Here is a 26,195-nt window from a genome sequence, read left to right on the forward strand (position 1 = left end):
TATTTTTCGTCAGGAGTTGATGAGGCGCAACACAGCCAGGCCCCTCCATCGAGTTATTGCTATTATGTACATGTGAGTGCGTGGTGTGTGTGGATAATGGTGCATTAATACTAATGGGGTGCTCATATGATGTACAATTCATGACCCCCAAGCTTATAGGAGTCTAGGAGACTCAATAAAGCACATCAGGTCGTTCTGGTAAAGAGTCACAAGCTGTGTAATAAAGAGAGCTCAACCAGAGCGGGTCAACTTTCACCACCACTCCACAGGGCCCGACTGAACACTGAAGCCCACATTAGCTTTAACCAATGGCTTCCCAGTAAGAGATGCGCTTGAGAGGCATTTCAGTCTGTGCCTGATCAAAACTGATGGGGGCCATTAATACTTTGATATAATGTATCTGTCATAGGTGACACAACTGAACGCACGTTAACAGGATAATAATATTTAAATCTGCCAGGGAAGCTTTGGCGCTAGGATTAAGTACGCGCTCAGTTGTCTTTTTTTTTTTTTTAGTTGTAAAAGGTTTTATGGCTTACAAAGATGGACATGCCTTTCATATGAATGAAAAATGGACCTTTGTTCATATAATCAACTGCATGCTTAATGAAATCAAAATCCAATTGCATAACCTAGCAAATGTACACTCTCCACGCTGGGAAATGTAAAGAAGCAGGAAGCTTCACTGTAGAGTGTTTATGTAGTACAGTATAAGAATTCTGACTGGTCCCAAAAAGTAGTCTTGTTGCTTACTGTCACAATTGTTTTTTTTGTTTTTTTTTCTAATGCAGTTTTGATGGCTTTCTTAGTTTTTCATGCACAAATCTGAAAATAGATCATAAAAGCAATTTGCAGCACTATACTCTTGGGAGAGTTATTTCCTCTTTTTGATGCTTGATTTAATCAGACCCTAAGGCATACAGCAAATTGGAGAAATGCCCCATTCCCAAATTTGGTTCTAAAAATTGGATAAATGTTTTATATAATATATATATATATATATATATATATATATATATATATATATATATATATATATATATATATCATCTTAATATATATATCTATATCTATATATATATATAGCTATATATCAGTAAACTATTATTTATTGGATATATTTGAGTTTGGTTATAGCTCATTGAGATCCTATATAACAAGAGCAGGGACACATTAGTTATTTTGCTGTTATCATGTGACACATCTCCGTTTGGCCTCTGAACTGCTTCATCATCACTACCTAAGCATACATTACAACACACAGATATACAGGACACTACCAGTATTGAGACTGATCAAGTACAAGTGTGCAACATAGGGTATTATTGAACCCCAATCTAATTTCTTGCATAAAAACTATTATCTCCTAATAACTATCACAATAACCTGATTATCTTGATGTTTGAACTCCCTTTCGCTGTGTCTTCTTGCCTATCAAGTAGCTCCTTTTCTTTTTATTTCCCCAAATGAAGAAAGGAACAAAACATCTTAGTAGCAGTGGTGCTTATCCTTTTTAGCTTTAGATATCTTCTTGAAACGCGATGATCGACAATCATGATTCAATACAATACATTAAAATCAGTAACGTTTTCACAATAACTGATCACTGTTTCAACCATACTGCTAATTATCAGGCTGGCTAATAAAAAAATTAAAAAAAACAACAACAACAAAACAAAAACACATGTACTGTGCATAAACCTTTCTTAAGCAACTTCTTAATTTTCAACGCTGCTCCTACTCAAGTGGCTGCCCTCTCCTCTCCTATACAAACCAATGAAGGTTAATTGTTTGCGGGCTGCAACCAACACAGACCCCTCTCTCCAGTGTAACATTTTCACTTCAAATTAACCTCTACGGCTTGTTCGTGTTGGAATCTGTCTGTCCAGCGGGAGAAAGGCATTGCGCTGTCAAGACATGATGTAGTGCAGCAGGGACACTCACACCTCAACAAGTAAATCAACACAAACCCCCAAAAAACACAACAGCAGAACTGAACTTTTAAAAGGCAAAGTTTAACAAATAAAATCAAGCCAATCACAGCCCGAAGCCCACGTTTACTTTTACATTTAAACTTTAAGTAAAAATAAGTCCTAGAGTTTGTCCACATTTTACAAAAACAAACAAAAAAAAAACCTCTTACAGGGAGCTCTGTTGCTGGATCCTGCACAAGCATGTGCAGCTGAGACGTGTTGCTAGGCAACCGATTGGGCAGCTGCTGAGCGTATCATGAGGTCCGGAGTGGCTGAGGGCGTGCCCGGAAATGGTGCGGAGTTCTGCGCCACAGTTCTATACTATTGCACGGCCATTGCCACTGTTAGTACCTGAGCGTTGGCTTGTGTTGAAAATAAATCTGCATGCTGTGTGGCATGTCAACACCAATACTTGGTGTCTGCCTCACGATTATTCAGTGACGACCCACACATGTAACACATCACCTTGTTACATAAAAATGTCCAATATATTGTATTTTGCAATCTTAACCATACACTGATTGTTTCAACACATACCTACAATGATATATTTAAAATGTTCAAAAACCATACTTGTTTAAGTTGAAGTAGCGTGCACCTGTTTGTGCTTTCAATGTATCTTCCTCAATCCAGGCTCTCACCCAGCCTCACACCTTCCTTTTTCCTAATTACTCTTAATTGCCTCCTCCCTCTTGTCTCTTCTCACCTTGACTCCCATGACAGTTCATTCCTTTCGATTTGTCCCTTCTACCCGCTCACCAGGTACTAAGCGTTGGTCTATTTTCAGGCTACTCTTGGAGGAGGGCTACACGGCCAAAGACTCCCAACAAACAACTTAGTACCCTACTTTAAAATGCTACTGTTGGGGGAGGCATGTTTCCCACTGTTTTGAAGGTTGCCATCACTCAAGGTGTCCTTGTGAAAATGAAGCAGTCAGGAAGCCCATATTAAAGTATTAATACCCCCACTCCCTACTCAGTGCTTACCACTGTTCCCTGGCATTAGCTGCAGGTTGCTCCTGTCCTTCATGAGCCCGTTGGTTTTGGGACTGGCAGTAGGAGCCGTTGTGGCCACAGCTCTAGGTGGTCGTTTGCCAGGTACCTTCACCGTTGTCCTCAACAAGTCAATCTCTTTGCCATGGACGTTCTGCATGTAATCCTAACAAGAATGAAAAACACAATTTAACAAGGGGAAACACTTCCAATTATAGATGTTTGTTTCTTTGAAAAATGTTCTTTAAAAACTCACAGCTCACCTGAGAAAGAAACAAGTTATAGATACAAAACTGGTAAACAAACAAGTCAGGGGTGCTTAAGAGACATTGAATGTTGGCATATTTTACAAAAAAAACTGTTTTATTTGACAATTCCGAAAAAGACATTGTCAGGTAAGGCTGCCACTGAGCCCTTGCCTGACTCCTGTTCTGACAAGGCTTTCCAGCACACACTGCTTAACTGGTACAGTAGGTGGGTTAACTTCAGAAATGCTGCAAATCCCCATTGGCGACAGTGCAGTCAATCATGGTACTGCATCCAGGTTATAGCTTTACAGACTTAGTTAAAGTCAGAAGCATTAAAAAAACAAAAACAAAAGTCGTAAAAAATTAATTTGTAAAAAAAAAATAATAAAAAAAAAATGGATAAAGTCACGATCCACAGGAACATAAGTGACCCAAGGAATTAAAATTACTAAACTGATGAATACCCAGTAACTGTTGGCTGTGGAACCCAACTGCACATGCGTAACTTTTGAATTAGAAAAAAATATGCGTGAAGGAAAATGTAAATAACTCGCTAAATAAAAAAAATTAAAAAAAAAAAAGGCACTCCTACAATGAGCATTATCTGCCTGGCGGATAAACTGTTTAAACACACAGCTGTTTTTTTTAGTTATTTTAGCGCAAAAGAAAAAAAAAACCCTCTAACTTCTCAAACTACTGCACAGATTTTAGGGGAAAAAAAATTGTCAAAGAACTTTTGTCAAAGAATTTTATTATTTCTGTTTAATATTCAGCTGATATTGAATTAGAGTATTAACGAACTTAGGTGTTAATGAAATACTCAACAAATCCCTCAGTGTGCCTTCACTTAGAACAACCTGCAGGCATCTATCCTATAAAGACGCTACCCTTTTCCCCTTCCTCCAAATGAAAAAAAAAAACATACAATATCAATTGTTCAGCTAAGCGCATTTTTTCTCAATCATTCACACACTCATCCTGTACAGCATAATATCACAAAAATATAATACGCAGGCAAACTAACAATTCTGAACTAATAGTTACCAGGTTTGAAAGTTTTTAAAAATCAATAAAACATAAGAGTAACAATAAGAGCAATCAATATAGCAAAATCCCCAAAACAGTGTTTTCTTGTTGGACTGTTGGTACAAAATAGTATTTGTGTAGCAATTTAAACTTTTTACATTTCAAATGCCTCAGAAAGTAAAAAGCCACTGCTATCTGTTACTTAAATCTGGTGACTGGATGAAGAGATAAGGGGAGGGGAAAAAAAGTAATGCAATGTGTTTGAATAAATACAAATAAAATGAAATCTCTGCAGCAGAAACATAGAGATCGGCCATCGAATCAGACGCCAACTCCACTCCTTTTATTACATGCCATAAAGCACTCATTTCTTCGCAAGCCTCCTCGCTAATTACCCAGTGAGCGCTCTCATTTTATTTTATTACTGGAATTAACAGCGAGTTCAAAGCGTGGAAAGCTATTAAGATGTGTGATTAAGCCACATTCAATTAGTTTCTACAAACAATTTAATTGATGTTGCAGATAGAATTAACAGAAAGAAGGTGATTGTGTGGATGGCTCTGCTGGCTGGGAAATTGAGGAGAACCTCTCTATCTATCTCTCTCTCACTCGCTGTGTGTGTGTGTGTGCCTGCTAGAATCACAGCCGTCTGACAAAGGCAGACAGGAACCTTGTACTACGTGTGCACCATTGAATTAGGAAATAGAATTAGCAGCAACTCCGTTTAGAAAACCCACAATAGCCGGTGACAAATTTTGTACATACAGGGGTTGAAATGCTGACATGTAGCACATACACGTGACTGGTTTATTTATGAAAACAGAACCCCCAGCATGTGCTCGGCAACATATCAAAGCTGCAAGTACCTGCTGCAAGTCTGTTGCTTACCAGTTTCTTTAGTAGTGTAATTTATTTATTTTAATGTTATGTCATGTATATTCTTATAGGTCTAGTCCATTGGTTCTACAGTAAATGTTTGTAGTAAATATGGACTAGAGAGGAGGTACATAGTGGGAAACTATGGGGGTGAACAGGTGAACCTGACCTACATCCACAGAATGTGAGAACGAAACTCAAGACACAGGTTCATTATCATTGGACGTGGTTTCCAAGATACAGGTTTTGTTATCTCAGCCATGACCTACTGATCCAATATGTGTAATATTTGAATGTAACAATATTCAGAGTTTTATGAATTGGGACAGAAGATCTAGCCTTCATCCAAACATGCATCCGTGACTTAGATCAAATGTTCTCCTCTCCACTTCCAGGAGCTGTACGCAATCACATTTTTTTTGTTTGTTTAATAAATTAATTTTATTTCTCTATGTTAAAATTAACATACCTCGTAAAATACATGAAATTATATTTTCTAAAGGGTTTTTAGACCTCACATTTAAACAAAAACCTAAACTGTGTACAGTCACTGCAAACTGGAGTTTGAGGAATGCAAGATGGTCACCATTGAATGAGGGGTTCCAATGAAACACCAACAAAACGAGCAGACATACATGTTTCTCTATTTATACTTTAAATGTATTTTGTTGGTTCAATTTTTTTTTCTCTTTCTGTCCTAAGTAGAGATTCTATTGCTGAAGATGAGGAATTTTGCCTTCTTGGGGTGGAGCTTTATTGGACTAATTCGCCCGTTACTAAACATAGCATCTAGCATTAATACAAAACCGTGTGAACGGAGGATGCTGTGGGGTGGGGGGTGTCAGAGAGCTGTCAGAGTAGTGAGAGTCTAAGAAGACATTAGCACCACAGTGGGGACCTGACAGAGATGTATGTCCCAGGCAGCACCATGTCCCTGCCATGCAGAGAGCATGATAATAAATACAAGCAGAAAGTACAGTGCAGCTCGGCAGGGACCGCACAGGCTCCACATCTCCATTACTCCATTCCAGGAGAACCTCCTAACCCCCCCTCCGCCCCCCGTAGCCTGTTTAAGATATTAAGTTTCCGGAACAAAACAATATCGCTAGCATGTTTTTTCTGGGTAGTTGCTTTTATCCCCATGTTTTATTATTTCTGTGTGAATATTGTCTTTGTAAATGTTGGCTATGTCTAGACATACAGTAGTGTTGTTTAGCTCTTCTACAGGTCTAGGAATGATGGCTCCTCTCAAAACAGTACACCGCTCTAGTAGTACAGGAAACATAACTCTAATCTAACCCAATATACCATTATGTGCATTTATGGCTATTTCTAAGTGTGTGTTAAGGGGGTTTAATTGTGACTTCAGGAGGCAGCATAAAGGAATATCCCCTAGAAAAAGTGTCCTGAGGTCATCAGATGATTCTTAATGGTTAGGTTTAGGGTTAGAGTTAGGTTTTAGGGCTGAGGTTGCTTAAGGTTAGGGTTGGGGTTGGGTTAGGGTCAGGGTCAGGGCGGGTTCATTTGGTAAAGTTGAGTTCTGGAAGTGAAAAGGTGGGAGTAAATGGCAAATGCCCTCAAATCATCTGATGCCCTCATGGATACTTTCTAGGGGGTATTACTTCACGCTGTGTTCAGAAGCAGCTCTTTAGTTCTAGTTGCCTGATACAGACATATGTAATGAAGGCTTAGACCAGCCTCCTACTGCCAGCAAAACACTTGGTCCAGAGTGGCAGGTCACAAGACGGTGCTTGATCTTAGTGTTATAAAGACACTTTGGCTGATGTTACAGGTACCTGTGGCAGGAAATTGGAAGTAAAGATCATCTCCTGAACTCATGCAAACGCACTTTAAGTCTACTTGCTCTTTAAGCATAGTGACTCTAATTAAAATGTAATTGTAGGTTTAGTGCTGAATGAGGTAATGCCTCACAGAATTGTATCAAGCAAATAATATGAAGCAATATGTAGTCCTCCCTGTGATTGAAAGAGGTCAGAGGTTACACTTCCCATTGTGCTAGTCCTTACAGATTGCACAGTTAGATGAACACTCACATGTAGGCTGGGGTGGTAGGTGAGGACACCGTTGTCGCAAAGCGTGACATACTTCTTTTTCCACTCCTTGTTCAGAGACTTGCCACTCCTCTTGAGGAGAATACCCTGGAGGAGGTGAGATGAAAGAAGGGAAAAACACTGTGAAAGAGGCTAATAAAACTATGGGACCAATTACACAAGAGTTCACTTAATTATCTTCCAAGTATGTGACCAACTGAACAGACCCCTATCCAGGTACTCTCTCCTTGTTTTTAAGCTATAGCAGTGGTACTCGCCTGTGGCTCTTTTAGGCTGTTCCTAACAGGTCCTAAAAACACTTAAAACAATGAAATACCTGGTAACTAGATTACTAGCAACTCCCCACACAGTACCACTTTATTACAGATGCCTTTCTGATAATGTACAAACATCCAATATTTAAAGAGACTCTACATTAACACACAGCTATAAAGATACTTCCCAGTCCAATTCCATAGTGATCTCTGGGTTGTGAGACATGCATGTGTGCACTTAATGTTACCATAAAAGTTACTAAAAGAATATTCTCCTTATCTAATATTCTAATTAACTTGCCTGAAATTGCTGAGAAATTAAAAGGACTGGTGATAATAAAGCGTTCCTGAGCAACGTCAGGGCCCCTTCACCACAGAACAGGGAAGCTTTGAAGCAGCACCTCATGAAATTGAGCAGGAGTCTGGGACTGCTCTCTGAGGCCTGATTGCTATTCCTCGTTTATAGGATTGAAATCTCAACAGCAAGCTTAATTGTACACCTGTGTATTGATTGAAAATTGCAAATGGTAATTTAAATGTAATCTTGTGTAACAGCAGGGTGCTTCTTTTTACTGGCCTGCCTTCCTAGAATGACAGCAGGTCACTTTAACGGTGCATCTAAAATGAACAAGAAAGGTTAACACACACACAAAATAAATAAATAAATAAATCGGGCCACAGTATCCTATGTATTTCTCCATAGTGTTAAATTATCTCACCCCATTTATTCATATCCCAAATATTCAAAATCCAAACCATTTTTAGTAAATAACGCAGTGAAGTAAGTGCACAACTTGACTACTGTTTTCAGATGCCTACTTTGTAAAGAAAACAGGCCTGCATTTTTTACTTTCCTTAGTATGTTGACAATTAAGGAGGGTTCTACATTTGTACTGTGTATTCGCTGGTTTTGTGGTTTGTGCATGGTTTGACAAGGAAATTCACCTTTAGATTAGTCTACCCTTTCTGAAGACAAACTACACTACTCTCCTAATTTAAGTAATACGAGGTATGCATGTCTTGGCTCATTACAAAACTGACAGGAGTCCACTTACAAAAAAAAACTGGTAGCATTATAAACCACTTGGATCATCTCAGCCAATAAGTTTCCAAGTAGAGCGGTCATTATCCCACAGGTAGACATCAGAATCATGAAACTCACTTTGAACAGCAGCATCATTTTCAAATCAGCCTAAGCAATCTAGTTCAAAATATAACCTAAAACAACACTGAATGTCTTCATACACACAAAAAAACATTTATTCGGATTATAATACCTTTAATATCCTCAGCAGTGGTCATCACTTGTAGATAATTGACCCTGTACTTTGTTAAGTGGTCTTGCATTCAGTTTGCAACAACTGTCACTGCAATCAATTGTCTAGCAGGTAACGGCTGATGTGTTCATGTTACAACTGCATTTGTTGACATCAATACTGTTTCTACAAAAAATAAAACACAAATCTGTCATTTATTCTTGCCTTTATTCTTGTCCTTGACAAACCCAGCATTAGCTTTCTACTGGCATCTCCTTTGGAAAAATGATGCTGTATCAGTTGCAGTTTAGCAGTCCAGGGTTGACATGCATGCTGTCTCACCTGCTTGTCAACTCCTGTCACCCTCACCTTAATGAGCGCTAAACACACAGGCCGAGCTAAAAGCCAGCGTTCATTTACCACCCGTCAGCGCATTTGCAGTTCAGTGCCTTATATGCTTGTGAAACTACTTTGAAATGCAGAATTACACAAAGTGATCAATCACCATCGAAGGACAAAAAAAAGACTAACCCATAACACTTCATTCTTATTATCCATGATCTCTTAGTACCTCAATACCACCTATCTAATCTCCAGGCTATTCCACCTCAAAGTGATAAACTGTAACAAACAGGAGCCTTTGGTCCTGGTCCTGTGTCAAAAGGGAGATGAGATGTTGATCTTAATCTACGCCAGTGGGGTGTGGAAGATTTTCATTTATCCCATGTTTAATCCTTATTTACACATCAGGAGTTGACCTCTCTCCAACTGCAGGATACCTGGGGTACATGTCGACAGCCGTGGTTATCTAGCTTGGCTTTATCAAGTGTTTCATGAAAATGGAAAGAGTTAGGGCAAGATCGGAATTAACACTTCCACATGGAATAATTTTCACAATTTCAAGGATTCTTTTTAGCATAGTTGAAGGACGAGGGGGTCAATAAAGATTTTAGAAAGTACAAGATATGTTACTGCTTGTTTATTCCTAAACGTCGAGGTCAAATAATAATTTGTCAAGACGACAAACCATTTTGCCAATGTTTTTGTTGATGAGGAGACAGTAAATAGTTTTTTTTTTTTTTTTTTTTTTTAACTTGCTCTTTATAGTTTCACTTTTGTTTGTTGCAGCAAACAAACAACAAAAAAAAGCTAAATTATAAAAGTGTTTTTTTCTGCAGTACAATCACCAAATACTACCAAAACAGTGCAATTTTAATGGTTTGTAAACATGGTTATAAAAACATGTTTTAACCATTTTTGGTCTCAGAACATTAGGTTATTATTAGTCAATGACTAGATTCCTAATAAAAAAAAAAGTACAACATACAACAGTGACTAAGACAGACTGATACAGTCCTGGCATTAAATCATTTACCAACGCCAGCCAGGTTAGGAGACAGCATTCATATTTTCCCAACAAGGAACAATCTTTCCATCTAATTGCTGTGCTCAAGTTAAACATGCTTCCTGTCATTGCATCTGAATGATACTGCCGTCTTTTGTGCTGGGATAGCAAAAGGAGGGGCGAATACAAAGGACTAGTGTTGACTGCCCTGTAGGACTCAAAGCATTGTTTTCCTTATTTTCTACTGAAGGAGACGGGCGGATGGGGGGGTAGGGTTTGGGGAGTAGTGTGTAATTCGCCTTACAGGGGGTAATTATGCTGGTGAATCCCCTTTGATCCCTGTGATTTGTGCATTTGACGGGGCTGGTCTAGAGCAATCCCCCCCCCCCCCCCCCCCCTTCTCCTCCACTCTCTTTTCCTAATTGGATTTGAACTGTCCTCATCTTCCCCTGCACCACACTGCAAACTGGCCCTGATCTTTTGTTTGTTGAAATGATACTGGGGGCAAACTCTCCTTTGAAACAAAGCCCCTAATTCAATTATGCACAGCAGGCAGCTTCAGCATGTTTAGTGGATTGATATATTTGAACTGATCTGAAGTTGACCTCTGTGCCACCTTAATATCTCAACCTGGCCACTAATTGAAGAATTTTCACTTGTCACACGCTGTGCAGACATTCATTTGGGTGCTGTGCATCTTTAATCCCTGTGGTAGTTTGCTTACACTTTGAGCATGCAAGCTGTGTGCATTGAGCTGCACTGCACTGGCGGTGACCTTTTGAGCTTAACTACTTAGGCTAAATAAAAAAGAAACAATCTGGAGAGATTAGGCAAAAGAAGAAAGCAGACAAGAGGGATGCACAGAAGAGGAATAAAAGAGTGACTCGCCAAACTGTTTGACTGTGCCTCATGGGTTTTCTCTGGGCTCAGGTCATTGCTTTTTCACATTTCATTCAACCTTCTGCAGCTAGTTTGACTTACACAGTACTAGTGCATTAAATACTAAAACTGTCCACAACGTCTTTGAAATATTACTAAAAACTTGCATGTGAATGTTGATATACTTAGTAATGTAATATATTGATTAAAGTATTATAAAAAAAAAAATCTCTCAAGGACAGCATGTGTTACTAGACAGATAGATAGATAGATAGATAGATAGATAGATAGATAGATAGATAGATAGATAGATAGATAGATAGATATTCGAGTCTCCAAATGAGGCATCGGGGCAATTATTCAACAAATTAATGTTTAATTGTGGCTTGCAATGTAAAAATATGTGGCGAAAGAAAAGAATACCATGTTTTAGTTTTAAAACTGAACACTGAATCTGCTCTAAGTAAATATACCCCAAATAGGAAAAATATAAATTGTTTATTTCTGAAATCCATCATGTTTTAGGAGGGCTGCTACATTTTTTTTTACTATTATTTAGCTATTTTAGTCACCTGCTGGTCTACAAAGACACAACTGCTTTCACACAAAAAGCAACCCTACAACATATCAGATTGATAAAAATAATACTGACGCATCACCACACCGACACTCCAGTAGTCTCTACCCAGACCCAGAGACAAACCACACAATCCATAACGAAAAATTTATCCCTAAATCACTGGACTGATAAACCCCTCCAACCAAATACAAACTTCTATCAGGGCACCTCAATCCTCCCTTAAACACCCTGTGCCATTCAATCCTGGGCCATGTCATGGTGTGATGGTGATCAGAAATTACAGAACGCTGATACAAGTGGGTTAAAATAAATCACTGAGCCTGTTCTTTTTCTTGTGCTTTATCTTAATAAACTGTCAATAACCTCTAGTAGTATTTCTAATCTTTGATCTCTGAAGTTTTTCAGTTCTGTAAGGAATTTGAAAAGGCAGCACTCAGTTTTCTAGCTCCATGGTCTTGGAATAAAATGAAACTTACTGTCTTGATACCTTTTAAAAAGGAGGTCAAACAAAAAGTTGGCATCTACATAGTCAAGACATGTTTTCGTTTTGGCTGGTGTTCCGAAATTGTTGTTATTTGAATAACTGTTAGTATTGGCTGTAGTTATTTTAATTTATTTATTATAAGCCACCTTCTTGACTCGGTTTCCCTTGAAAAAGAGGTATTAAATCTCAAAATAACAGAATAATTCAATGCAAGTATTTCAGCTTTTTTCTCAAACAAGTGTTGGTATTTAAAGTTTTGTCCAGTTAGTTACAAATGTAAAACCGGAATTTTTCCTCGCACATAGTTTGCATTTATACCAGCACCATGTTTATTTTAACATTACCAACTGTTTAAGTGTTATTGTAAATTTACCAGTGCAATATTAAATAAACAAAATAGTTATACAGTTAAACAAATGTTTGCAATTTAAAAAATATACTTTAGTACTACTTAAAATCTTACAATAAAAAAAGTGAAGTATTTATGTTGTGGTTGTGATTTCCACTTTGAACAGGATGTATTTCACTTATGTTTAAAATGTTTGATATACACACACACACACACACACACACACACACACACACACACACACACACACACACACACACAAGTATAAATGTTTGAATCAACTGAATTTGGCAAAACCATAGGTGTGTTTGAATAAATATTCTTGTTACTGCTTTGATCCAATGTGGATTTGTAGAACTCCAAACCGCATAGAACAGCATTTATCTTTTCTCTAAAATGTATCTAAAATATGAGCAACTGTAATATAAGGTAATCCAAGACTTGTCCAGCATCAACGACTGACAGTGATCATTACCTGCTAGACTAGACTGTGGCAACTAGATTTCCCGAGTCAGAGATGGCAATTAACATACATTTCCCAAAAGGATCAGGTATTAGGAGGAATGCTAATTCAAAGCAAAGCTGTCTAGATGTATTTCTTTAAATTGGAGTTTGGTCTAGAAAGATGCAACCCTATGTTCACAGGGACTGTCAGCACACTTTCCATTACACATCCTTGCAAGCAGCTAGATCAGTCAAAACAGCAGGGTAGCCAGTTTACAGAAAAATGGCTAGTTTACACTGTACAGGCCAATATCTACTTTGTGCTATAATAGTAAAAACAGTAATACCATGAAACAACATAACTAACTTCCAGGTACATTCTTAGCAGGAAGATATGGCAATCAAGTTAACTACTCAACTGTGTAATCTGATGATTAAGTTTATTCTCATTATACTGTACAGTATTTTTAAGCCTTATTCAGCGCTGTCATAATTAAAGACGTGACTTTTCTTGGCTGATCTTTAACCCTAAAGTTACATTCTGAAAAACCAAAACAACAAAAAACAAACAAAATTGGTTCAGACCCCAAATAAATAATTTCCACATTATTTATTTTCAGAAATTATCTCAAACCAAAATTATGTTAAAGTACAGGTGCTAACAAAAAAAAAATATATATACATAATATAATTTGCAATTATTTTGTAGGCCTCGAATTGTCCTATATGAAATGCACACATTATGGTAAAGGTGAATTCGATTTTTTAGGGGAATGTATTAGCGGATACTTCAATGCTACACTTTCGGCCAATTTCGAGAGGTTGCTTAAAGGAACCAAGTCAAAACTGAAAACAAATCGTTCATAGGAAAAGCAGCAATTGGTACTCAAATGAAAGCCAGTGTATGAAGCTTCTGGGAGTCTGACTTCCTTTAAACAAAATAAACGGCAAAAAAGTAAAACGTTTAAATGTTATTTTTGTTTAGCCTTTTTCTGGAGAAATGTATATTTACAAAAAACACCCAGTCAGCTGCGTTTCTTTCAAGTGCAGCAAAGAAACAAGTGCAAAAGTCCATCAACGATTTGTTTATATAGGACAATGTGAGACATATAAAGGGATGGCAGCACATACTAGATTTACTGGAAGTATATTGTTAAGTGTGTATTTTAATAGAGTTTTGCTTGATGTGAACGCAGGCCACATACTGTGCTTACATTGCATTTAGTGTACAGTGTAGGCCATTTTTACATTCAATATTTCTTCACAGTCTATATATAATCAAATGTTGTACAATGCACGTTGTTATATAGAAAACCATGTTGCAGTAATTTAAAATGAGAGGGACTGCTTCTTATGATGGCCTCTCTCACAGGTTACAAATATTACCAATATGTTAAAGTTTAAACACATTTAATCCTAAAGTTTAAATGTTTAGAACATAAAACAGAAACTGACACTATTAATAGAAGGAAAACATTTTTCTAGGGAATGATAGTTCAGTTAATATATAGAATATATTGAAAGAAATATACTGCATGAACTTTGGGAAAATCCAGTTGGTTTTGTTTAAAACAAAATCCTGGTTATCAAGAAACAAACGACAATAACCAAATTAAGGCAACAAAATTGAAACCATATATTAAGACTGAACAAAACAAATAAACTAAATCCAAAGTATATATATATTATCGCTCTACCATCAATAGAATATTTAACACATTAAACTTGGAAAGCCGCACATTAGATTAGATTATGTTTACCAAGAATGATTAATAAGCTTTTCAGATTGTAAATGTGGCACCAGTTTCACCTTTCACATGAAACCAATTAATAAAAATAAGATTTTACTTCCCTGATTCTACCATTGTTATTCTTACATTTTTGTTTTCTTGATAAACAGAAGACAACAGAAAAACATTGTTATTGTGGTTGTGGGCCTTTATATATTAAAGAAAGTACTAGGGGGTAGGGGAGGTAACTAGCTGAAACATTAAGTCAACACATTTCATTTTATTCCCAGTTCACTCAACAAATTACCTGTCAAACAGCACCACCTAATGCCAGAAACCAGCCATTGCAAAGGAAGAGTAAAGACCCTTGATTTACTAAATGTTCTGTATCATAAGACAAGCAGTTTTGTACTGTAATGAAGTGTATAGAAGTGATAAAACTGCATTGCACCATTAACTACAATTCGGCTTTATCACTTTTGGGGCCTGTTTCAAAGAAATATCCAGTATATAAAGACCAAATGTCCAATCAATGAAATTATCAATCACTTTTCATAGTATAAAACAATTTGTAGTGATTTATGAGTGGGATCCAGATTACCCTTGTATTTACTGCTTTTTTTTTCTTTTAAATCTACACATGCATGTGGCCTTCTGCTCCATAACAAAACAAAAAACAGTAGAGATGTGTGAAAATGGCACACGACTGTTGAAGCAATGACACTAGACCCAATTCTCTCAAGTGAGCTAACACTGTTGCAGCTTTAAATTTGTTCAGTCAGAGTTCACAAATACATTCTTTGAATTAATGTTCCCTTATTGTTGGTGGTGACTAATGACGTTGGAGGATTTTTTAAAATGTATTTATTTATTTATTTTAATTAATGTCATCTGGTTTTAAGGATACTTGATTAGACTTTTGCTTAAATTGCTTAGATGAATGATTTACAAATTCACACAATGTGTTGATAAAAATAAGAAATATTCAGGTTATGCTTCCACCTGCTGGGGAAAAAACTGCATTCACCCCAGTGTACAAATATGTACCAAACAACACCCCAGACAACAACAGTAACTTAACAAATAAACAACAGCACAAAAAAAGAATCTATAAAAACAACCAACCTCTCAAAACAGACACAGTAGATTACCACAGGATGAAATACTATAAAAACAGGCATTTCTTAAAGTGTAATATCCAGATATTTAGACACATCTTGCACCTACCTCTTTTCATTCTAGGTTCTGTAGTGAGATGGGACTAACATATACCGAGCTGCCTTTTCCTTTGGTACTAACCTGTTTTATAGGAATGGCCCGTCCACTTCCAATGTTGTCTGTTTTGCAGTCCATGCTCTTTGCCTGCTCGCTGGCTTTTCGAGACTGCAAGAGAACAAAATATTTTAAGTTGGTCACATGACCACTGGTGCAGGTTCTCCCTTATGGGGGGGAGGGGGAAGGGAAGGGGGGTGGAGGGACTGTCTGTTTGTTTGGTTGTGTAGGTGCACGTTATAAATTAATTACAGTCATTACAGAAACAAACAAACAAACAAACAAACAAACACACACCACTTCAAACAGTATATAAAAAAATAAAACAAAAACGAGTCATGACTCAAGTACACTTCTGTATTGAAACTGTAAAAATCAACCTCATGTAAAACCATTAAAACCCTGTCCCCTTTTCCTGTTGAAAAATTCCTAAAAGATAAAGAAATAAAACAAGGTTACTGTAGGAGAAAGGAGAGGTTAATACAGGATCCAAAAATGAAATCACGGTTTTTCTCCATCCTGAAAAGCACGTAGAAATATGTCAATAACTCAATATCAGTATCAAACATCGGTTATAAAATGACACTTGTACACCCCTCCAAGTGCCCACACTACATTGTTGAAGGTTCCATGCATCTGTGGACACTAAGCAAACCAGGAACAGCTGGAATCACTGGCTAGCCATCAAGATAACATACTGGTACGCAACCATGAAATGTTTCATTGGATTAACTTCTGTTTCCTTCTACAGCAATACAAACCAATGGCAGTATTAACAAAGCCAGAACCCCAATTCCATTGTACAAACTCATTCACTTGGTATACCAGCACATTCATACAGACAAAACAGTGATGGGACCAGTCATAACATGAATGATGTTGCCTCAAATTAACAAGCTCGAGACAAGTGGAAGTAAAATCACTCAGTGGTATATATTTTTAAACATTTTATTTTCTTTTTATACAGACACCATACAAATAAAATCACAGGTTCACTTCCAAATATTCAACAAGTTTAGTTGGTCAACCATAGCAGTTCCTCACAAAATATAGAAGTGACAATATATATATATATAATATATATATATATATATATATATATATATATATATATATATATATATATATATACCATAGTAAATAAAATACAATACAAGATATACAAGCCTAGGAATCGGCAATCAGTCAAAAGTGCGTCTTAACATTTGAAAACCTCCATACTGAGAATAAAACACATTCAGACACTTCAGTGCAATCCCTAACAGCTTGAAGCATTTCAGTTTGTTATTATAACTACACATTATTCCTATCAAATAAGAATACATTATTAAATATGAAGGCCTTCATCAAATCTAAACCTTAAGTATTAAATCCTACTCTCTCCATTCCCATTCCCCAACCCCAGAGTCTTCTTTCAATATGTGCTTTAAAACAAAAACAAAAGACAGCAAAGTGTCACTTTTAGTCCATAAGTCAGTTTTTTGGCAAAAGGAGGTGTAACATATGCGAACGGTAGTCCTGTATGGTTATAATAATGTCCAAGTGGGCATTTAAAAAAAAAAATTAAAAATTACAGCAGAGTACAAGGAACTGTCAATTGAGTGAGGCCGAGATCCTAGATTCTGGCGATTCCACAGCGAGTAATAAGAGGGTTATCTTGTGCATAAACCAGGTGATTCCAAATTGACTTAACTTCACATTAAAGATACTTTGCTTGTTTTTATTTTGTAATCTTGCAATTCGTGGAGAAATGTTGCACATTCCTCCAGACTGCACATTGCCAGTCACTGAGGCGAATGGTCTTTCTGTCAACACTACGTCCACATTTCCTTTATCCGACCAGAAGAAATGAATGGGGGGGGGGGGGGGGGGAGAAAAAAAAAAAAAAATAAATGAATTTTTGGGGTCACAAGGTGCAGGTTTTTTAAATTTTTTTATTATTATGCCACCATGTTCTTCTAATTAGGAAGGAGATGGAAAGCCCTTTTTGTCGAAGAAAAGTTGGATACAGTTGCGCAAATCTGCAAATATTGAAAGAATAGAAGATTTGGCAAGTTAAACCAATCAGTTAGCTTTTTCAATGGACATCAAATCTGTCAAAGATAGATACATCAGGACAGATGAAACAGACAAGTATGGATTTACCATAGATGGAGACAGTGACATGGTTTTGTAAGGATAGCTAAAAGGACGAAACAATCAACTAGAGCCATGAAAGTGTTTGCCTTTAGCATTTTGATGATGCAATTAAATAATGAAATAATGACATAGCCCCCCCCAACTACCCTTTCTTTAACTAAAACAGACCTGAAAGAAAGCTTCAGGTGTGCTAAGCAGAACTTCAAATTTGGTGCCACCAAGTGGCTCTTTCAGTTATTACAGTAGTTTGTGTAGACACTGATATGAAAAGACAAAATGGGTAAATGATGGAACTGGAGAAATTACATGCTTATTAAAAAATGCTAGTTTAAAAACAAACAAACACAAAACCTGAAGATGCAGCATCCCCTTCCTGAGTTTAAATAGCTTGTGCTTAAAAAAAATAATACTATAACTAAAATAACTTAAGATTGCTACTCTACACATAAATAATGTATTCCACTTTGTAGATCCACCTTTCATGATAATGATGCTCCACAAGTATTTTTCACTGCCATTTTTTTTTTAATTTCTTTCTTTAATTTGTAAAGATTAGGAGCTGATTACAAGAAGCAAATAAAGACTTGTCCTCTAAATTACTTTTTGAGATACACTCCTTCATAGTACAGCCACATGGAACTGTATAGAAAGCATTTAAAAATGCAATTCAGTTATGAGACAACTTAAATTAGGGAATACAGACCCTTGGTAAAGCAAATCATAAAATAAATAAACAAAATAAAATAAAATAAAATAAAAAACAACCAGGACAAACATATGGGAAAAAAAAATATCAACAGGCCCTTGGATCTTAAATAGTTTGTGTTTCTTTCAATTTTAAAAAGAAAGAGAAGATCAAAATTGATAACAAAACAGCAAGGTAGTGTATTCTGTCAATGAAAAAAAAAAAAAAAAAAAAAAACTGATGCTTAATTAAAATGCTGCTGCTTCTGTCCCAGGGGTGCAATTCGTTTTGAAAATTGGTGCTAAACTGTTTTGAAAGTTTAGCACCAGAGAGCCTGCTGGTGCTAAATGATCAAACCCCCCTCCACCACTCTTCATTTCGATTTTACTTATAATTGGACAAAAGTGCCATGGGAAGACATGTTTGCAGCCAAACTTCCCAGATGACAAAACCTCTCCTGTGCATGTGGATGACTGAGAGTGGGTCATGTGAGTAGTCCAGACCCAATGAGACACTATCATCAACTATGGGTGCTAAGCAATAATAATACAAACAGAAAAATGTAGCATCTACTGGCGCCAGAATGGAATGTTGCTAGCGCTATATGAGGATACCCTGGCGCTAGAATCAAGCGCCATAGTCCAAATTTGCACACCTGTCCATGTTCAAATAATTTTTTTTTTTTTATATATATATAAAATTGATTTATTTTAGTAAGTTTGAAATTCCTACATCTGCGTACAGTATGAAAGCTGGGCAATGGCTGGGTATTCTTTTTTTTGTTTGTTAAATTACAAGATTTTCCTTCTAGACAAGGAAAGCTTGCCGTTCTAGTGGGTCGCTGCTGTCTTTTTGCCAGCGCATTGGACCCTTTCTCAGAAGGTCATTAGTTGAAATTCTCGCTCCGCCTGCCAGTCCGGCATCCAAACTGGGAATGTGGCGTGCTTCGGCATCTCCATCACGCGTAGCAGCAGCGTTTCATTTCTCTGGTGGACAGGGTTAGTCACTACCTAATAGGGGGAGGGAAAAACAGGGGAACTAGCACAGATCCTTTCTGCTGTCCTCCCCCAACTGCAAAAGGTAGTTGTGTCTAAAGCACAACTACTGCTGCTACCGTGACAGCAGCACGGTGGTGCTGATAAGAACTGCTGCAGGGGGGAAAGCAGGGCTGCTCCAGTCCCGCCTCTCCCCAACAAGGAGAAACTGATAAGCAAAGCAAGGATCTGCGGACACGGGATTGGGAGGGCAGCGGGGGGGGCTGTACAGGAGGATCCTACTAGTTGTAATAAATATAACTGAAAGTTAAGAGAAGTTTCACAAGCTCATTACTATACAATAACATTTTTTTTGTTGTTTATTTATTTTTATTTTTTTAAGATTTGAATTATGTTAATGGTGCTGTTTATACAGGTTAAGAGGTCTTAACATAACCTAAGCTTTCATCATCCACATTTGGTGCAATGTGGTATATAAAACCCACCCAGGTTTAATTGCAGTTTGGCTGCTGGTGACCTAGGTTATTTGACGACCTCCTCCTATGTTTTTGTTTTTTAAATTTAGTCATTGCCAATGGTTTTTACCCTAGTTTTCTCCCCAATTTGGAATGCTCAATTATTGTTTTTATCCTGGTTTACTGATGCTTGGGAAACGGAGGCTGAAACATGCTTCCTCCGAAACGTGTTCCTACCAATCCATCATTTTTTGCACAGCGGATCCACAGTGAAGCCACCAGACCTATAGTGCCAGAGGACAACACAGATCTACATGGCTCCACTGCACACCTGCAGGTGCCCTATCAGGTACAGGGGTCGCTGGTGTGCAGTGAACCGTGGATTGCCCTGCTGACCTAAGGCCCCCCTACCAGGCAGCACTCTGCCAATTGTGCACTGCCCCCTAGGAACCCCCAGTCATGGTCGACAATGACACAGCCTGGATTTGAGCCTGTGATCTCCAGGCATTAAGGCGCATCCTGCACTCCATGTGGAGTGCCTTTGCTGGATGTGCCACTTGGGAGCCCCTCCTCCTCCTATGTTTGAAAAAGCCTGCCAGTGTCTAGTAAAGAGAGCGACTGCTTCCCTGCATCAGCTGGCGCATACTTACTGTGAAGATATTGGAGCGGCGCTTGGACTGCTTGCGGATAGGAGTGGGTGTGTTGGAGGCCGCAATGGTCTCGATCCGCATCTCTCTCTGGCTGATGCTGGGAGTTGATGGGACAGAAGAGGAATAGTCGTTGAACCCGCCACTGCCATTGGTCGCCTGCGAGGATTAAAAGAAACACAGACAGAGAGACAGATTGATAGAGAGAGAAAGGAGAGAGAAATAAAGACCATTAAACTAAAAAAAAAAACACACTAGGAAAATAGTTTTTGTATTTAACGTTCATTTGTTAGAGGTTGTGCACCACAACTCAAAGTGCAAGTGAATAAATATACGGATACACTTAAAGTGGCAGGAGTTGTGAGTGTGTACAATCAATTACTTAATGGGTTACGCTTGTTCAGATAACGATGACAAAACTGTGGAAGAACATGTTTTTGTTTCAACGTCGTCTGGTGCCACAGAGAAACACAGGCAGAAATTAAATAATTATTCAAATTAGCTGGCATTTACAAACCTGTTTCTTCATCAAGACTTGGATTTCTAGTAGTACTTGCACTTACTGAAAACTATACTGTATTTAAATATTGTCTTTGCACTGTAACCTTGTATCACCCTGTAACACCTACAAGTCGCCTTGACTAATAATAACAATAACAACAATAACAAGAATAACAACAACAACAATAATAATAATAATAATAATAATAATAATAATAATAATAATAATAATAATAACAACAACAAAAATGTAAGGGCCTAAATCCAAGATGATTAGAAGTACTACGTATAACTTTTTTTCTAACTTTAGGGCAAGGTAACGGTCTGACTGCTGATAAAGATATTATCTGGTCTACTCAAGATGTATGTTCCATTTGTTTTGAGGCACTACTCTGGTTTTTACCTCTGTTTTAACAAACAGACTATTTGGTTATCTTAATAAAAGCAAAGCTGCACTGTGTCTCAACGAAGTGCATTCTGGTTTTTCTGAGCTGCAATGCAACATTCCTGTGTCTCTAATTCCTCTATAGCAATGAATGATCACCAATTAGATTCCATTGAGATCAGACACTTTGATTTTGAAGACAAGAGTTACAAATTAGCCACATTTGAGAAAAACAATAGACTCTCAGTGATTCAGGGAACCTCGCAAGATCACCTCCGCGCAATGAGTCACCTCTTACAGCACTCCACTGACGCAACTAATGCCTCTTTACCACTGTACAACCGAGCCGTGCCAGGTCTACACCTAATATATTTAGGAATGTCTTTATAAAATCAACACATTTTACTGATTATACTCCAGATCTTCCTGAACACTTCTATCTACCCCACACAGAAACTAGAGCCTGCACTTCCTCAGCATCCCAAGGCTGTACTATTTCTCTCATCACACTCTCTTCCCACCATGTTTGTTGTTTTTCTTTCCTGAGTGTACTGACTGATGCAACGTAATGATGAAAATCTTTAACCCTGCCCCTGACTCAGCTTGGCTCGCAGTCAGATTCAGATGTCTTGTGAGGTCAGTGTTTCACGGTTTGGTTCTCGCTCGGCTTGACAAATAGCCAGTGGAGAACCACCCGTATCCGTACTGTACCAAGCCCTCACAGGTCGGATGTGCCAGTGGAGAAGGGGTATAAGACTGTTATTTTGTACTCTGGGTTTTATGCACAGCTAATTCACATCTATACTGTACAAACCATTTGCAGTACTTTAGTATGAGTGTGTGGGTAATTGGTTGTTAATATTACATCATTATATTATTCCTTACATAAAAGGCAGAGGTCTATAGAATGGGAAGTTTGTCAACAAGCTAGGGCCAAAAAAAAAAAAAAAAAAAATTAGTTGTTTCGCCTCTAATGGAATAACATTCATTTTAAACAACTCCAGCCTTTAGTATGCTATTTCTTATAAACATTAAAAGATTATGTTGTTGTAAAAATGAGCTCACATTAAAAAAATGGATGCAAAGTAGAAGAAAATAACCTTTCTGAACCAGATTCCATCGTTATTTAATCTTATAGACACTTGTTCTTTATTGAAGGCCCAAGTCCCAGATACCAAAAAAACGACATTGTAACATTTGCGTAATAACCAACTGAAATGAAAGATCAACAAAACTAACTAACTAAACAAACACTAGATTTATCACTCCCTCCTCACTGTCCATGCTAATCCACCAGCGACAAAGAAACCTGTAACAAAATATTTTGAAAGCAAAATGTGGTAGATTCTTGCAACCAGACCAATATAAAAACATGCCCATGGCAATTTGAAAACAGTCGGAAAACCTATCTTAGTTAGGACCAGCTCTCAATTTAGACCACTTCACTCAGCACAAGCAATTATTAATTAAAAAAATAAAAATAAACGTGATTCATGTGGTGTGTAGTTTCATATACTGGTATACAACTGCCTGTTCTACTCTGACATGGCATGAAATATTATACCGAGCATCAAAAGAAACTTATAACTACTATAACACATTCATTTTCGAAAAAAATAAGGTATGTAAAATGATGGACATTGACGAAATGTTTTTGGTTTATTTTTAATCATTCATCATTCATACTTGACCGTGACACGCTTGAGTGACTATGACTGAAGCATGTGCGCTTAATCACCTAATTAGTGAGAATGAATATGGAGTGATTTCAGCTGTTGAATTGCAAGCTTGAATAAAAGCAATAAAGAAAATCACAGAAAAAAAACCAATATGCCACGAGAGCAGTGCCTCTGTGTAATTGGCGTGTTGGAGGCTGGACTAGGGCAGAGTACTGTGGCTTCAGTCTTGGGTGCTCACAGCCAGCCATTTCAAACCTGATGAGACGGTATAACCAGACACACACTGTCAATGACAGGCCACGAACGGGGAGACCAAGAGTCACAACACCTGCCTAAGATCGACAGATCCTTTTGCAGCATCTTTGTGATGTCAGTTGTTAATCAGCACAATAAAAAGTCACAGCACCTTCTCTAAAACAGAGTTTGTCATTTTTTGATCACATCTAGTGAATTTTATCCAAATATAAGTGACATTTCTTTTGATGCTCAAATATAAGTGATATGTTTCTTTTGAGCTCAGTACATTTATCCTAATGGGTTGTTCCCAGTCAAAAACTATACAAGGAGAAGTAAGAAAAAACCAAAGCAAAGTTAACCTGGTATGGTATTTAGAAGGGCAGAAGATTTTTCTCTTATGCAAATTTTCAGAAAACGCAAACATAATTGGACAGGTGCTTTTTGGACAGTTCTGGATGGAGAATTCTGCAATGAACAGTCATTGTGGGCGGTGCAGGCAGCTCCAGCACGGATTGATATGGCTGCTTGCCCCCCAGTGTGATATGACATCTTGTCATGCTGCAGGCCTCCAACAATTGATTGCTACTTGCTTATTTGTTGGCTTGCTTTCTTCACTGAAGATTGCACTAATCAGTAACTCATAGACAAAAAAAATTCCTTTCTTGACAGGAAATGTGTGCTTGAACAAAAATGAAGCCTCCCTGTGTCCCTACAAGGTGCATTCATATACAGACACCTATCTACTTTGCGTTGTTACTAGTGCTACAAAAAAAACACAGGGCTACTGTTTTCTGTGTTTTTTATCTTTCTGAATATATAGTGACTTCCAAAATTCTAAATGTTCAAGTCTGTTATTTATTATATTTTTATTTTTTATTATTATGTCCACAACGTAAATTGACTGTTTCTTTCTGCTATTGCTCAAAAATACTATTCTGGAGGTCTGATATGTCGAGGCATCCTGTAAAGTGCTCACACCAATAACAGCACTAATGGGAATTGCAGTGTGTGCTATACCACTACCTCTATCCCAACAAAATACAGTAAACTGCACCATTAATGTGCTACAAGAACAAAACAAGCAGTAGGTTCCGGTGTTCTATCTGTGTTTACCGCATAAAAACTAACAATACAATATGTAAAAGTGAGATATATGTGTATTCTATTAAATTATATAAAATGGAAACTATATCATCTAACATTGAACTATTGAATAATATGTAACTACTATTCAACTTCTTGTTTAACTAATATGTATACATTGAATAAACAGTGGATTTGAAGAAAAAAGCATAAACCATGTTTAGGGCAATTATTTTTTTTTAATTAAATCTTGACACCAATAAAGTAGTCCTACTTATAACTTTGAACTACACACTAAGTTAAACTGAGTAGATTAATTTTATTGGAACATACAAAAGAAAGTAAATCTGTATTTATGATATTGTGGACAGTGCCATTGAGAAAAGGTACACCAGGGGGCAGAGTTGAGACGGCACAGAGTTATTTTTTTCCCCCCTCAATAACAGTGCAGACACACGGAGTAGAACAGACAGGACAATACAAATAAATAAGTAACAGTCGGGGTGACCGAGTATGAAAAGTGATTTATTTATTTAATTATTTATTTTTGTGTGTTCTTGTTTTTTGTTTTGCTATCTTCCAGTTCATTTAAATGTCTGTGAAAAAATACAGGATGATGATGCAGAGATCAAGAGTAACCTGCTTTGTTAATGTATTTTATACATATTATTTTGTTTTAAATCAGTCCCAACTGTAGCCGTCTGTCAGGTGCCACTGTTTCAGATAGGTTTTTTTTTTTTAATTGTTTTTTTTTAACTTTTCATTTTGAAGTAATGCACTATCTGCAACCTTTTTCGTTTTTGATTGCTGTCTCCGTCTAAATGCCGCTGGATCGTAGCTCATCTTATGTGATCCAATGAAACATTGCAGGTTGTACTAAATAGTTTGCCACAGGTAGAATGGAAAATTATTGTTTTTTTTATTGAGTTTTTTTTTTTTTTTTTTTTTTTTTTTTTTACTCATTTTGGACACTCACAATATGTTCACTCGCTTAACAATATCAGTTGATATCTCCTAGGATACTAAACCTGCCCCGGATGCCATATCTACCAATCAGTGAGGAAATGCCCAGCGTTAAGTATCAATCAATAAATCCTGTACAGTTTTCTTTTTGAAATTAAAACAAGCTTATAATCAGATCAGGAACCTGGACTGATACGCATCACTTAATTGGATTTAAGTGCAGGGTGAAAGTACCCAAAATAGACAGTTTCCGTTGCAAGAAAGGGTAGGCTACCTCTAATGTACTGTTTGAAAAAATGACGATATAGTTGTATTTACTGAAGAGAATGCAAATCTAAGTGGCTAAACAAAGTCATGTAAAGTTTTGATTAAAATATGACAGCAAAAAGTGAAATGCATCTCTGCAGGGACTGCTGCTTTCACTAGCAGGAGCTGGGCCACATAATTTATAAGTTGTAACCAACAGCAAATTAAAAAAAGAGAGATTGAATTATTTCCAAGTGAATAGACCACAATGTTAATGTAGTTTCAAACCTTGTTATTTTTTTCTCCTTTGGACAGTGCGGTTGTTTTTTTTTTTTTTTCCTTTTTTAATTTACTGTTATGTTTACACTGGAAATTTGTCAGATTTTACACAAAACAAGGC

General features: G+C 37.2%; 1 protein-coding gene across 4 annotated transcripts in view; it reads right to left on the reverse strand.

The window, feature by feature from the left end:
* LOC121314324 (arf-GAP with GTPase, ANK repeat and PH domain-containing protein 3-like) overlaps nucleotides 1–26,195 on the reverse strand; it is a 220,710-nt gene that overhangs the window by 55,229 nt on the left and 139,286 nt on the right. For all 4 annotated transcript variants that reach the window (XM_041247452.1, XM_041247450.1, XM_041247449.1 and 1 more), the window contains exons 8-11: nucleotides 20,705–20,860; nucleotides 15,808–15,891; nucleotides 7,170–7,274; nucleotides 2,960–3,131 (exon numbers count right to left, since the gene is read on the reverse strand). In XM_041247452.1, the coding sequence (XP_041103386.1) occupies nucleotides 2,960–3,131; nucleotides 7,170–7,274; nucleotides 15,808–15,891; nucleotides 20,705–20,860 (517 nt within the window). The remainder of the gene's footprint in view (nucleotides 1–2,959; nucleotides 3,132–7,169; nucleotides 7,275–15,807; nucleotides 15,892–20,704; nucleotides 20,861–26,195) is intronic.

Source organism: Polyodon spathula, chromosome 4 (assembly GCF_017654505.1).
Source record: "Polyodon spathula isolate WHYD16114869_AA chromosome 4, ASM1765450v1, whole genome shotgun sequence".
Classification (NCBI taxonomy): Eukaryota; Metazoa; Chordata; class Actinopteri; order Acipenseriformes; family Polyodontidae; genus Polyodon; species Polyodon spathula.